Source organism: Condylostylus longicornis, unplaced genomic scaffold (assembly GCF_029603195.1).
Source record: "Condylostylus longicornis isolate FDR11 unplaced genomic scaffold, ASM2960319v2 ptg000040l, whole genome shotgun sequence".
In the NCBI taxonomy this organism is placed as follows: domain Eukaryota; kingdom Metazoa; phylum Arthropoda; class Insecta; order Diptera; family Dolichopodidae; genus Condylostylus; species Condylostylus longicornis.
Window position 1 is genome coordinate 5,643,126 of NW_026578009.1, and position 14,044 is coordinate 5,657,169.

General features: G+C 26.9%; 2 protein-coding genes across 2 annotated transcripts; one reads left to right on the forward strand and one right to left on the reverse strand.

Annotated features, from left to right (window-relative positions):
- Nucleotides 1-943: 943 nt before the first annotated feature.
- Nucleotides 944-2,950, forward strand: LOC129609786 (probable cytochrome P450 313a4; the record flags this gene model as incomplete). The annotated part of the gene is made up of 3 exons (XM_055521907.1): nucleotides 944-1,123; nucleotides 2,311-2,734; nucleotides 2,790-2,950. Coding segments are annotated over 3 exons (765 nt in total), but the record flags the coding sequence as incomplete, so codon positions are not given.
- A 1,264-nt stretch (nucleotides 2,951-4,214) lies between these two features.
- Nucleotides 4,215-13,038, reverse strand: LOC129609682 (zinc finger RNA-binding protein). The gene is made up of 12 exons (XM_055521776.1): nucleotides 12,905-13,038; nucleotides 12,568-12,701; nucleotides 11,292-11,440; nucleotides 10,618-10,732; nucleotides 10,409-10,535; nucleotides 9,054-10,345; nucleotides 8,763-8,993; nucleotides 6,815-6,927; nucleotides 5,211-5,306; nucleotides 4,895-5,140; nucleotides 4,723-4,819; nucleotides 4,215-4,664 (listed from the first exon to the last, which is right to left on the reverse strand). Exons 1-12 carry the CDS (start codon nucleotides 12,952-12,954, stop codon nucleotides 4,588-4,590), a joined length of 2,727 nt encoding a protein of 908 aa, XP_055377751.1. The 5' UTR covers nucleotides 12,955-13,038; the 3' UTR covers nucleotides 4,215-4,587.
- Between the last annotated feature and the right edge of the window lie 1,006 nt (nucleotides 13,039-14,044).

The following is a 14,044-nucleotide window of genomic DNA, read 5'->3' on the forward strand; positions in this document are numbered from 1 at the left end:
TATATAAAAATATATAAAAATATGTATGTACATACATATGTATATATAACAAAATATTTTTAATGAAATTCTTCTCTATAATTTTTAGCTCCAGTTTGGAATATTCATAGAAAATTTATTGAACCTGCTTTGCGTGGTCATCTTCTGAAAAATTTTTCACTTATTTTTAATAATGAAGGAAATTATTTAATTAAAAATATTGAAAAAATAGCTGATGGAAAAACAGAAATATTTTTATTACCATATTTGCATGCTTGTTTTTTAGATGTTTCATGCCGTAAGTACAGTATACACTTTCATGCCGTATAGTTTTATTTATTGAAGGACAAAAAATTTCATGTTAAGCGCAGTCTGTCATAATAAAAATGAACTAATTTTCTATTTCTAATAATTTTATAAATTGTTTGACACTTTACCTTTTCCGTAAAAATACATTTTCTATTAGAAGCTTCTATTAACTATGAACTAAATTTAATGTTATTAACCTACTTATTGCTGTCGATTGTCCTAAATATCACATAAAATTTTTAATCCAATTTAAATTAAAAAAACTGTTTGGTTAAAATTTCACAATTTAATTTTAATAGAAACAACATTGGGAAAACGAATGAAATTTCAAGAAGGTGAAAATTCCGAAATAGCTGGAGCATATTGCAAGTAAATACAATTTTTTAATTGAATGTTTTATGGTATACTTATGCAGATATGTGAAAATGCTTTTATTTAAAATTTTCTATTCTAGTGTTTTTAAGCTGGTAGCTACAAGAATTTTTAATCCATTATATATGTATGACTGGATTTTTAATCTTAGTAGATGGGGTCCAGAACTAAAAGAATCACAAAATATACTACATAAATTCTTGTATAATGTAAAATTGTACCATTACTTCAAATTGAATAAAATTTCAAAGAGTTTCATTTTTTCTTTTAGATTTTGAAGGAGAGACTTGAAAAAAATATTCAAGAATCAAAGATAACTCTTCAAGAAGAAAATAAAACAAATGAAAGTGATGATTTCACGAAACAAAAAAAAATTTTCGTTGACGTTGTTATTGATTGCTTCCGGAACAAACAATTCTCTTGGGATGATTTGGAAAATGAATCAAACGTTATACTAGCATCGGTAAGTTTGCAGTTAATATTCTATTAAAAATAGTAGCAGCGACAATTTGCTACTAAACATCATCATTTAATTAACTTGAACCTAGAGGTTATGGCATTCAAAATAATTGCTCATCAAATTTTTCAGCACCAATGATAAAAATTTCAATAATAAATTTTCAACACGATTATTTTACTAACTTATCTTAATTAGTAAATATTTTATATTTTATGCACCTCATTTAAGAAGAAAGAATTGAATCTACTGAAGTTTGACGCACAATCCACTGAATTTTGCGGTTTTGAGTTTTTCACATTTTTGTAAATATGAAATTCATTTATTTCATACTATGCTCCTATACTCCAACTATGCTTTACCAAAATAAATGAATAAGTTTTCTTTGCAATTTTAAAATATATTTTAATCCAGGCTAACACTCAATGGATCTATAACGTTGTTTAATATTTTTTACACAAAATAAAAATTTTACCTCTTTAAATTTTATTTAATTGTAGATTTTTCAAGTATCTAAAAATTGTTACGCAAATTATGTACTCACAAACTTCTTTTATATAGTCACCATTTTTATATACAGTCTCTATTAATTTAATAAGCAGTTTTTATATCTATGTTTTTTTCTTGCTTTTGTGAATTTTATATTTTCATTTTTAATCTCCCTTTAATATCTTTCGATTGAATCAGCCATTCCCAAATGCTTAACTTTACTAAACTTAAAGGTTTCTGACGCTAATTATCGCACATTGATTCAATTTTATAATCAGAAGTACGCCTTTTCTTCAACAGAGAACTATTTCTTGGCTAGAACAGATACAGCAACTATTAAAATTCAGCATTGAAAAAAAAGGATACTTAAACATGAAATATTCTTTAATGTTATTGAAATATAAGGCAATCTCTTTGATTGTAAAAACTTATTGAAGAGTTTCTAAAGATAAACTTAAAAAGATACTAAAGAAATTTTTCTTTTATTTTGTTTTACATACGTATAACAATTGTATTATATTTGAAGAATATAAATGATTATTATTCCGAATACAAAAAAGGAGCTGTTTTTACATTTGAAATAAGTTGATACAAGGGATTTTAAACCGAAAATACCAAGTGTGCAGTTTAAATATATTTTTTGCATTACTTTTTTTATAGTTTTCTAATTTTTAGAATTTGACACAACCATTATTAACTTTCAGTCCTTTGAATCATCTGCCAGTACTCTAACAAATACACTAACTTTACTGGCTATGTTCCCTCAACAACAAGAACGCTTATTTGAAGAACTCAAAATCGAATTTCCCGACAAAAATTCGGAAATGCTACCGGAGCGCGTACATCAATTGCCATACTTAGATATGGTCATTAATGAAGGAATGCGTCTATTGGCCCCAATACCTCTTGTTGGTAGAACTGCAGGAGCTGATTTCGATTTGGGTACTGGAGTAACAATTCCTAAAGGAACACAAGTTCTCTTAGATATATTTAACATGCAACGGGATCCGGAAGTTTGGGGCTCTGATGCTCAAATGTTCAATCCAGAACATTTCTCTCCAGAATATTTACAAACCAGACACCCATTTGCTTATCTACCTTTTGCTAAAGGGATTAGATCATGTGTTGGTAAATTTTTAAACCAAAATCTGAAACAAATGCTTTAAGATTTATCATTTTATAGGAAGTAAATATGCGATGGCCGGAATGAAAATGATTTGTACAAAACTAATTAGAAATTACAAAATTTCAACAGATTTCAAATTTCAAGATCTTGAATTTAGGGAAGATATTGGTTTAAAGTTTGTAGAAGTGCCGAAATTGCGTTTTGAAAAAAGGGAATAAATTATGTATTTTTATCCGTATAAATTTTTTGTTTTATTTATAATTTACTTTATATTTAAATAAATTTAAAAAAAAAACTGTTGTTGTTATTTTTGTTTAAAAACTTCCTAATCCTTATTAAAGTTCAAAAAGTTTATCAAACTACAATGAAAGAAAAAAAGTACATATGTATATATATATACAATAAAGTATTCTTGCACAAATATTGACGCAGTGGAATTTTGTTTATTTATGATATTGAACGGTAACACAAATTAATTGTAAATCAAGTTCAAGGAAAATGAAAACTTATTGCTGTTATAGTAAGTACCTTGAATATCAAAATAAAAATTTTTACATGAAATTTGTGACTTACTCATTGGACTTTTTTAAATAAAATTTTTTTAAATTTTCTTTAAACAAAATACGTAATAAATAAAAATAATAAATTATTATTAAGTTCTTCTATACGTATTCTAACTATTCCAACTATTCGACCATAACAATTTTTATACACAACTGGTGGCTAATGGTTATAATTTTCTAATCTGCATCAATAAAAAGAATTTCTGATTAATAAACTTGAGCATTTATTCAATTATCGCTGCATCCTTATATTACGTACTCATATAATGTCGCTGCGAATCTTATATTTTCTCAAAATGAAAATTAAGGTGAAATTTACATGTGGAATTATAAAACCAGTCATTTGGAACGGTCTGATCAATTTAATGTTAATAAAATTAAGTTAAGCTTAATCCATTTCAAAACTTGAATTTTTTTTTTATTGTTTTCAAAATTAGATAAAACAGAAATAAACCTTAAATATGTAATTACAAAAAATCAAGGTATAAAATGAGATACATGCTCTATGAATTTTAAAACCATTTTTATTCAGTGGTTTCTTTTTATTTATAATATAGTTAATTTAAAGATAAGGAATAAAATTAAAGAATACTTTTTATTCATTTCTACATTTGTTTTTCTTTTTTTGATTAAGGATAGGAAATATTTGTTGGTATTCTTTTTTTCTTACATAAAACCCAAAATTTATGTATACAAAACTAATATTCTGTGCACCAACATCTAAGATTGCATAAAAACTCCTTACTGGTTGTATATAAATATGTATATATATATATACATATATATATATATATATATACACATATATATATATATACACATATATATATATATATACATATAATAATGTATATATATACATATAATAATGTATATATATACATATAATAATGTATATATATACATATAATATATATATATATGCACATTAAGATATTTTTTAACATAATACAAAAAAAAAAAAAAGATGAAATCCGAAAAGTTTCATAAAATTTGAAAGTTCTTAAAATATTTTTTATTGCATCTAAAATCTTTAATATTAAATGATCCTGGTTTTAAAATATTTTATATTATTCTTTGTAATCCTTCTTATTTTCCTGACAGGATGCAAATTTTTTTAATTTATTTTCCAAGTATTTTCTTTGATGTTTTATAAGCTTTGATATTTAGTTTTCCCTTTCTGCACAGTTAAATTTTTTCTTCCAATTGCAATTATAAATTAATTATAGAACAATAAAATGACTTATCAACTACAAAATCTTTGTCAAGTATCTATAAAACTAAATTTATTTTTATTTAGCATCTGTCTCCATTTTAACATCAGTGGAAGTTTCATTATTACTATCCTTTTTTGAAATTTTGCCTTCACCTTAAAGAGTATTATGAAAGTTAAAAAATCAGAAAAAAAACTATGCATAAGCACTTACATTCATTTTCAGCATCACCTGAACGCTTACGTTTTCGGTGAAGACGCCAAGGTCTTGATTGAAATTTAGGTGCTGGTAAGGGATCCATTCCAAGTACCTAAAAATATCAATAACAAATTTGACAAAATATTCAAATAATGTATTTATAAAACAAAAAAAAAAGTTATCAAACCTTATAAATTTGTCTAAACGCAATAAAACGCAAAAATTGTTGGGCGGATACTGTCAAATCTTCCTTTTGTTGTTTTGTTAGACCAGATAAAGCGTCATGCGGTTCTTTTTCACATGGATCCAATATTCCAGGTCCATTGATTAAAAACCCTGTTGAAATTGCTTCCATAACACGGCGTAGACAATCTCCTGGACTTAACGGCATGCTGGCTGAAGAAATTACTTTTTCAACAAGCAATTCCATTGCCTAAAGAAACGTTGGAATTATTTTGAAAACAGTTTTGATATGAAATGCTGAATTATTGTAAATAAATTACCCATTGATTTAAAGCTGCCCATGTTCCAACCCGCTGACATAAATCACGTAAAATTCTCATTACCATTACACAAGATTGTAATCCAGTTGCTCTAGCCTTTATAATTTTATTTATTAAAAATTGTAATTTAGGTTAATTCAACTTAAATATACTAATGTCAATTAAAAAAAAAGTGCTACTATTAACATTCAAAATTTAAGATCATAAATTAAATTAACCAGCTGCACCTCAAAATTCTACAATTATATTAAACTAAATATTATCTACAAAAACAAAATTTACTATATAATTTTTTTTTTTTTTATTTTTTTTTTTAAATAAAAATATACGGAGGTGCTTTGAGTTAGCTAGGATTTTTATTCAAAATTTTTGTACATATTTAATTTTTTTAGTAAAATTTTTATTTTACTTTATGTAAACATATATTCATTTTTCTAATTAATCTTGTCATTAAAATTGAATTTATCAAACAATATGAAATATTATGGGTTTTTCCCTAAAACACTACGGAAGAACTGAAGGAAAAAAAATTAGATTTTTTAGTTAAATAATACATAACGCTAAAATTTACAAAATTTCCTTTTAAAATTTTAAAAATGTTTAGCTATTTAACAACTAAGACATGTACTTAATATTAATTATGACTAAAAACATTTGAGGGATTTTGATTGTTGGATTAGAATGCCAACATCTATGAGCAACCGGCTTTTACAATACATATTTCTCAATTTTCTTTCAACATTTTTTTATTCAGTTATTAAAAAATATCTTTTTTTTTTTGGTTTTTGTTAATCTTAAAGCGACAAAACTTTGAGCAATTTATCATGTTAAATACATTATTCAATATCCCGTTTTCAATTGGTCGCAGTCATGTTTTCCGACTCAACTTTTCAAACAATTTTGGATACCCACAAATTTATATTAATGCTGCTTAATTAAAATAGCTTTTGAAAAAAATGAAAAATTTTTGAAAATCAAAATCATATCTTTTTTGATAACTTATACAATTCTATAGGAAAATCGAATTAAAAATTATTCAAATTGACACAAAATATTTTTGGTTTGATAATTTATCAATTTTATATACAAATCATCCAATTTATATCCACATTTTTCTCAAAAAGTTCGAATTCAAATTTTAATACCTATCTAATGTATTTATACAACATATTTGTAGGTTAAGCGTTACAAATGCTGCCAAATTTCTTAGTTTTTAACTTGTATGCTAAATAACTTTTCCTTATGTTATTATTGTAATTTTATTTAATTTAATTTTCTTCAGTTCTTGAATATAAATTGTGTGTGATTCTCTCTTTGATAAAGAAAAATTTCAATACAACTCATTTTTATTTTATTTTTTATATATTGATAGTACATAAAAACATTAAAAACGCGATGTTACAAAAAAAACATCCTTTCTTTAGTAGTAAGCGGATTTTTTTTAAATATACGACCATACTAATGAAAAAATATCTAAATTTGATTTTATCCTATATTTAAATTTTTGTTTTTTATTTTCTTTGAACAAATAAATTATAAAAATTTATTAAAAAATATAGAAAATAAATGAAATAAAAATTATTGAATATAATTAAAAAACAAACCTGGAACCATTTTGCATGCCTCAATGCGGCAAGTGCCTGTAGACAGGGTTCGCGCGGTAGAAGATCTTCTGTTTTCTGAACATTTTGTTCATTTGCTGTAGTATTGTTTGCATCTAAAAAAAGTGGGGATGGATAACAGAATGTTTGACCATTAATCACATTTATATACAAAATTTGTCTGTTTGGTTTTTTTATTCTGGTGTAGGCATATAGAAGAATATTAACTTTATTTTGGAATGACGAAACATGCTAAAAATATACTATATAAATTGATAAAAACTCCAAATGTATTTCATTATTTTGTTTTGTTTCTGTTTGTCCAAAATTTTTAAAACATGACAGGATATTTTTGTAATTGTTTTAAGTACTATAAATTATTTTTACGTCTGCTTTTATAGGATCCTCGTCGAAAACAATCTTGGATGGAGAATCTATCAATAATTAGTAACTTATTAACACGATCAATACTGTGAACAATGCAGCTATTTCAAATATATTTTTGTGTGCAATTTTTTTTAACATTTATACATTTTCATGTTATCAAATACAACATTTCGCAAAATTTCTTTTTTTGTTGGAATTTATGGTCAAAAATCCTGTATAAGAAACACCCACACTTTATTTTTTTTTTCGTTTTATGTTGAGATTTTTCTTTGTTTTTTATTTTCTAATCCTTTTTTTTAATTGCCATAGTTTGCACACATATTCGTTTGATATCTTCATTATTTTTTTCTAATTTCAATAAGACATTTCTTTTACACAGATTTAAAATTAACACTCGAAGACAAAATTGACAACCTAGCTAATTTTCAAGCACTGAATTTAAGTTTTCTTTTCTTTTTTTTTTGTTTTCTTTTCTTTGATTAAGAGACTAATTTGAATAAATTAAAAAAAAAAAAAACAAAAAAAAAAAAAACGAAATTATAGCACATTGCTTCACCTGGTTGGATGTCTCTTAACAAACATTTATTTTTAAATTATTTAACATACATACATGTGTGTATGTATGTATTTAAGGGTTAACAATATTTCCAAAATTTATTTGATGTTTCATTTGATGTTACGAAAAATATTTTAGAGAATTGGTTAGACATCCAATTAGTTGGCGGTTGTGCATTAATTTTGTAAATTGATTTTTATTACTGAACATAATATGAAATTTCATACTTTTAATAGAACAAATTATCGTAAAATTTAGGTTTTCAAATTAAAAAATATATGTATATATGTTTTAATTTATTAACATACCATATCGCTTTATTTCGGGATTAAAAAAGTCATAACCTTTACTGTGAAACTTCGAACAAACCTCAACTTTCGTACTTTGTTTCGTTTTAAATAATTAAATAATGTAATTTAAATTTGCGAAGCAAAATTATAAATAAAAAAAAAGTTGTTTCCTTTTTATTTTTCAAAAATTTGTTGTTTATAAATAATGAGGTTTGCAAAATTTAATGTTACGTAAAATCTTTAATCCCGCATCGATAGTTTTGCTACTATAAAAAATTCTGGGCAGATATTTTGTTCTTGATTTTTACTTTTTTTTTATTTTTCTTATTAATTTTGCTGCCTATTTTGTTCGCATTGATCATTTTATGTTTTAAGATTCGCTAAAATTTACAACAAATTAAAATTATATATAGTTTTTACATGTTCTCCATTACACGATTATCTATAATGCGCAGTCCAAAAAAAGCCATAAAGTTCAGATTTAAAAACGAAAAAAATAGGCTTCAAAGAAGAAATAAAATCTTTTTTTCCGATTTTACTTTTTTGAAAATCTAGAATTAAGTTCTTGAAAAATTATTTTTATGGCTAATTTATTAAAACATCAAAATAAAAAAAAAATCTTAAATTTATAAGATTTTAGTGCCAAAAAATAATTTTGCAGTCCTGTTTTTCTTTTATACAAGTATTATAAAAAAATAAATAAATAAAAAAGAAATACCTTGTTCTCTAACTAGCGGAGAAGTTAGAGATACTTTAACCGTAACTACTCCATCAGTTACCATTACAGCGCCTTCTTTCTCTTCTAAACTGACATTATATGTATGATCCGCCGAGATTTCTTTCAACTTAATTGGCAATTCATTGGCTACACGTTTTAATAGCTTAGCATTTGGTTTTTCTGCACATAACACTACCAATTGTACAAGATTATCTCCTTGCAAAAGCAGGCCTTCAAATTATGTTGAAAAATTAGTAAACAATTTTTAATGAAAATGTTTTTCCTTATTACCTTTAGCTAATAAACCCACCCTCATTACACCTTTAAGAATTCGAACATTTCCAGTACTTTCTGCCTCTTTTTGGAAGGAAAACATTTGATTATCTCTTCCATCCTCCTTAGACTTATTATTTGAGTCCTTACTTTCATTTTTACTTTCCTCATTTGATTTTGCTTCACCATTTGTAATACTGCTGTTTGTTTTATTATCTGTAAGAGCATCGGAAACAAATTTTAAAGCTCTTTCTGTGTGAGAAACTATTCGCTGAATAGTTTGTAATTCTTCTTCTTTTGGATAAATTTCTGCATGATGCGCGATAACATGGCGGTCATCGGAGCTTTCTGGTCTTCGACCTGGCATCATTCCGAAAAATGGGTGCATAGGTGGCCCATGACCACGTGGTGGACCCCCACGCGGAAATCCTCCGCGTTGCATCCAACTCATGTAATCAAACTCATCCCCAAATCTTCTATGCTCTTCCCAATACATATTATCATCTTCACCATCATGATGCCCCCCATCATTACTTCGACGAGAATTCCAGTAATCGGCTTGCATTAAAGCTCTTTGAGCTCTGGCTTCAGCTAGTCGGCGTTGCCGAGGAGTTGGCTTGAAATCAACAACAAGATCTGGTTGTACTTTCCTTTTATACTGAAGTCGGTGTCTGCGTCCTTTCATGTGCATTTCTTTAGCATTGGGATCGTTAAATTTACACTCACACAATTTGCAATTGAAGCTTAAAATTTTGCCCTCATCATCTTTAATTTCTTCTATATATTCGCTTCCAACAGGTTTTATTTCATCTTCTTTTCGTTCTTCAACCTCAACCTGCTGCGTAGGTATTGGAGTTGTCTCTGTACTCTCTTGTGTAACACCTTCAGTGGGTGTACTTGCTGCTGATGCAGTCCCCCCTTCCGCGGGAACAAAGTTAATTTTTGTCATTTTCTTCGGCTCAACAGATGGAATTGGCTTACCCAATTTTTGGTGTAATTTTACAACTTTTTGATGTTTTGAACCCCTTACATGAGCAGCATATGCATCGGTTCCTGTACATGTGACATCACACAACTCGCAATGATAATTGTTACCGCGGTTTTGGCTAGCCGTTGCAGCCGTATTCGCTAATTTTAAACTTGCTTCGCGTTTTTTGTGTTTTTGTCCTTCTAAGTGCTCACGATAAGTTTGAGGGCCTGCGCAACTTATTTTACAAACTTCACAATAATGTAATTGTTGAGGTCGGGGTTGTGCTTTAGTACGCGCTTTACCTTGCCCTGGCTTCTTAAATTGTTGTTGCCAACCAGGACTTAAAAATTAAAAAAAAAATTAATTGTTTTAAAGATATTTAATTTAAAAGAGCACTTCTTACTTTGGTTGTTTTCCAGTTTGTTGTTGCGCAACATACATTGTGGCTGCACTATACAGTGCAGCATCATAATTCGAATATGTAGTTGTGCCAGCAGCTGCTGCTGGAGCACCTGTTGCAGGTGGCGTTTCTGTATTAGTATTTTATTATTAAATTAATTATATAATTGAACTAAATTTCAAAATTATTTTAATATTTATAAAATTGCTTACGTTTTGGTGCTGCGTTTTGATTGCTTTTTGCAACTGTTTGTGACTGATTTGTAGTAGGCGTAGCTTTTGTTGCCGGTGGTATAATATTTCTTACAGGTGGTGCTGAATAATGAGTCTGTTTTTTTCATTTTTGATATTTGACACATAAAAGTTAAAATTATTCGTTATATTTAAAATTACAAAATCATTTTATGTATTTATAGTCTATTACTTTAATTCCGTGACTCTAAAAATAGGTTTAAAAATATACCTACTTTTAGAAGAAATATTAAAATTCATTCACATGATATTTAAGAAATCACATGAAATCAAAGAAATCTTATTTAATTGGATAGAAAATTAAATATTCATACAGGCATAATATCAATATTTAACCACATTTTTGTATTACTATAACTCAAAAACGACCTTAAGTTACTTTAAAAAAAACCATTTATATATGTATATTTTGTATGAAATCGGGAAGCGATCAAATGCGAATGAAACGCAAAACTTCATAATTTGTGACGGTAATACTTAGAAATCAAGCATACATAAAATAATTGATCGTACAAGGCGTATACTTCATGAGTTAAGTATTAATAATAAAGGATAATATGAACCGAATATTTTATGAGCATTTGATTGCTTTCTGATTGAAGGAATTGCAATTTAATAACAAGAATGTTTGTAACCTTGCTTGGTGTTGGAGGAGCGTAATTAGTTGCTGGAGCGGCATAAGCTGGAGCGGTGCCGGCTGCTTGCTGGTAATAAGTTTTTGAAGTGTCATAAGTTTGAGCGGTTCTGCCATAACCATAATCATAAGCAGGAGCCCCAGGTGCACCTAAAAAACGTATTTATGTTACACATATTAGAATTTTTCATTAAAGCAAAATTTAATAGATTAAATTTTAAATAGATAATCTAACTATAAAATAAGAAAAAAAATAGTAAAAGATAGTAAAATCTTACTACCTATGTATGTATATAATTAACAGCTTCAAGAAATAATTGGGTGAATGGTTTTTAAAAATTGGGCAATAAGTAAAAATTTCCTTGAATAACAATAAGTTAATTTTAGCAAACTTCCCTCATACCAAATTTATGTATCTTTAACTTTTGGATTATGTATACATTATTAATTGTACCTAATTTTCTCAATACTTCTGGATAGATAGGTACCCACCTACATATTATCAAAGCAAGTAGTGGATTGAAAAAACTTAAGTTGTATTTAAATAAAATTTGTAAAGTTTAGTATAGTGATAAGCTGTATATTTTACTTTGAGCAGAACATTTATCAAATATCCAGGAACCTTATGTACATTTCACAAATATAGGTAGGTACAAACTTTATACAAGAGATACCTGAACTTATTCCCCATTTAAAAAAAAATCCTGAACATATAAACAAACACCTATAATATAGAATAACACTATACATACATAATACATATGTATAAAAAAATGTAACTATGGATATGCAAATAAATAAATTGATACGTACTACTTTTTTACAAAATACCTATTTATGTAGGTATCTACATATTTAGGAGATTAAGTTTTATTGACTAATACAAGTTAGTTTGTTTTATTGTACCATGGAGTTTCTCCATTTAAATTGTGAATACAGTTTTTAAGGGTCATTATTATAAAAATAAATCGATTTTTCTAGCATATTTTTAATTACAGACTTTAAAATAAGCCTTTTACTTAATTTTAGACAATCATTGTAGTATGTACATGAAATCATTTTTTTAATATGAAAATAATGGAATTTCTGAAAATTTTTAATTGCTTTACTTAAATTCACTTGCAATTTAAGTAAAAATTTAAGTACAGATTATGTAATTTTCGCAGTTTAAAACATTGCTAAGACAAATATAAATAAAATGATTATTTTCATACTTATAAAAAACAATAAATTTTAAAGTAAAAATTGAATTTTTTTTTCATATAACCACAACTTACTTGGAAAAGAACCTTGTGTGGCTGCAGCTTGATATGCTTGATCGTAACCAGCTCTTGGTGCACTATATGTTGTAGGCGGTGCCTGAGCTACAGCATAACCTTGTGCTGCAGGATATCCTTGTGCCGCTGGAGTCCTAAAATATATTTCAAAATCATTTGCAACTCATTGAAAAAAATTTATCGATTTTTTTTGGAAGACGCCATTAAACTAATAACTCTAACCGGCTAGGTAAATTTTTCTCAAGAAAAATTGGCTATATCATAAAAATTTCATTTATATGCTTACTTTCTCGTATTTATTGATATATAAAGAAAAATTTTAAATATTTTTACATACCCATACTGAGTTCCTCCATAAGTAAAACCACAATAATTATTTGCTGCCATAGATTAGAATAAAAATGTGTCTTTCTTTCTAATAAAAATGTCGGCAACGAATGAAGTTAGCAATAAAACCAACCTGAAGAAGTGTTACCGTCCATATTATTATATAAAAATAGTTCCAGACAGCACATTTTAAAATACAGCAAAATGAGTCAATATAAACTTATTTTTTTTTGCATAATGGTGAATTCATCGAAAATGTCTTATATTATTTTTTAAGTGAATATGCTTTTCGAAGACCTAGTTTTTCTCTATACCATGCTTCTCTCTTCCTAAATGAACGTGTGCCAATATGTGCTACATAAAAACCTAAAAATGACTTTAAATATATGTCTTAAAATTAAAGCACCATTGTACGCAATACTTTTAAAAATTAGAAAACAAAGTATATAAGTATTTTTTAATTTTTTTCTGGATTTTTTGTTGTCAAGTCTTTGGAGAGCATTTTAACCGCAGCCACTTTACATTGCGTTCGGTTAAATGATTTGGCAGCTGCATCAATAATATAAACTCTGATAAATTTAACTTTGATTTTGTATATGTATGCTAAACCTTTAAAAATAGCATCGGTTTTCTTTATTCAGTGCATCGTCAGTTTTAACTGTTAATACCTATTTCAACACGATAACTTTTGCATAAATGATTTACATATACTTTATTCTCCTGTACAAAAAAGGGTCTAAAAGGAAAAATTGAAAATGATAAAAAAAAAAATTGTACGAAATCACATTTTTGTGTGTTAGAGGTGTAAAACACATTTTTAAGGCACAAAACAGGGTGTGCTTAAGTTGTCTGATTTTTTTCTAAAATTTTTTTTTGTGATATATTTTAATTTATTTGAACGAATTTTCAGCAAAAGAATTGTGTCTAGTTTGCTTTGTCATTTTTTATTCATGACTCAACTTCCCAAAGCTAAAGCACGATACTCAATTCTAACCCAGCATTTACACGTACAAGTTACTTGCAAGAAAGTTGCAATACATACAAAAATTTTACTAACACATTGAAATATTTCTACTTGCTTGTTTACTTGCAGTTCAACTTGCAAGAAAATTTTGCTGCCAGTAATTTGAGCAAGTAATTTGACATATTG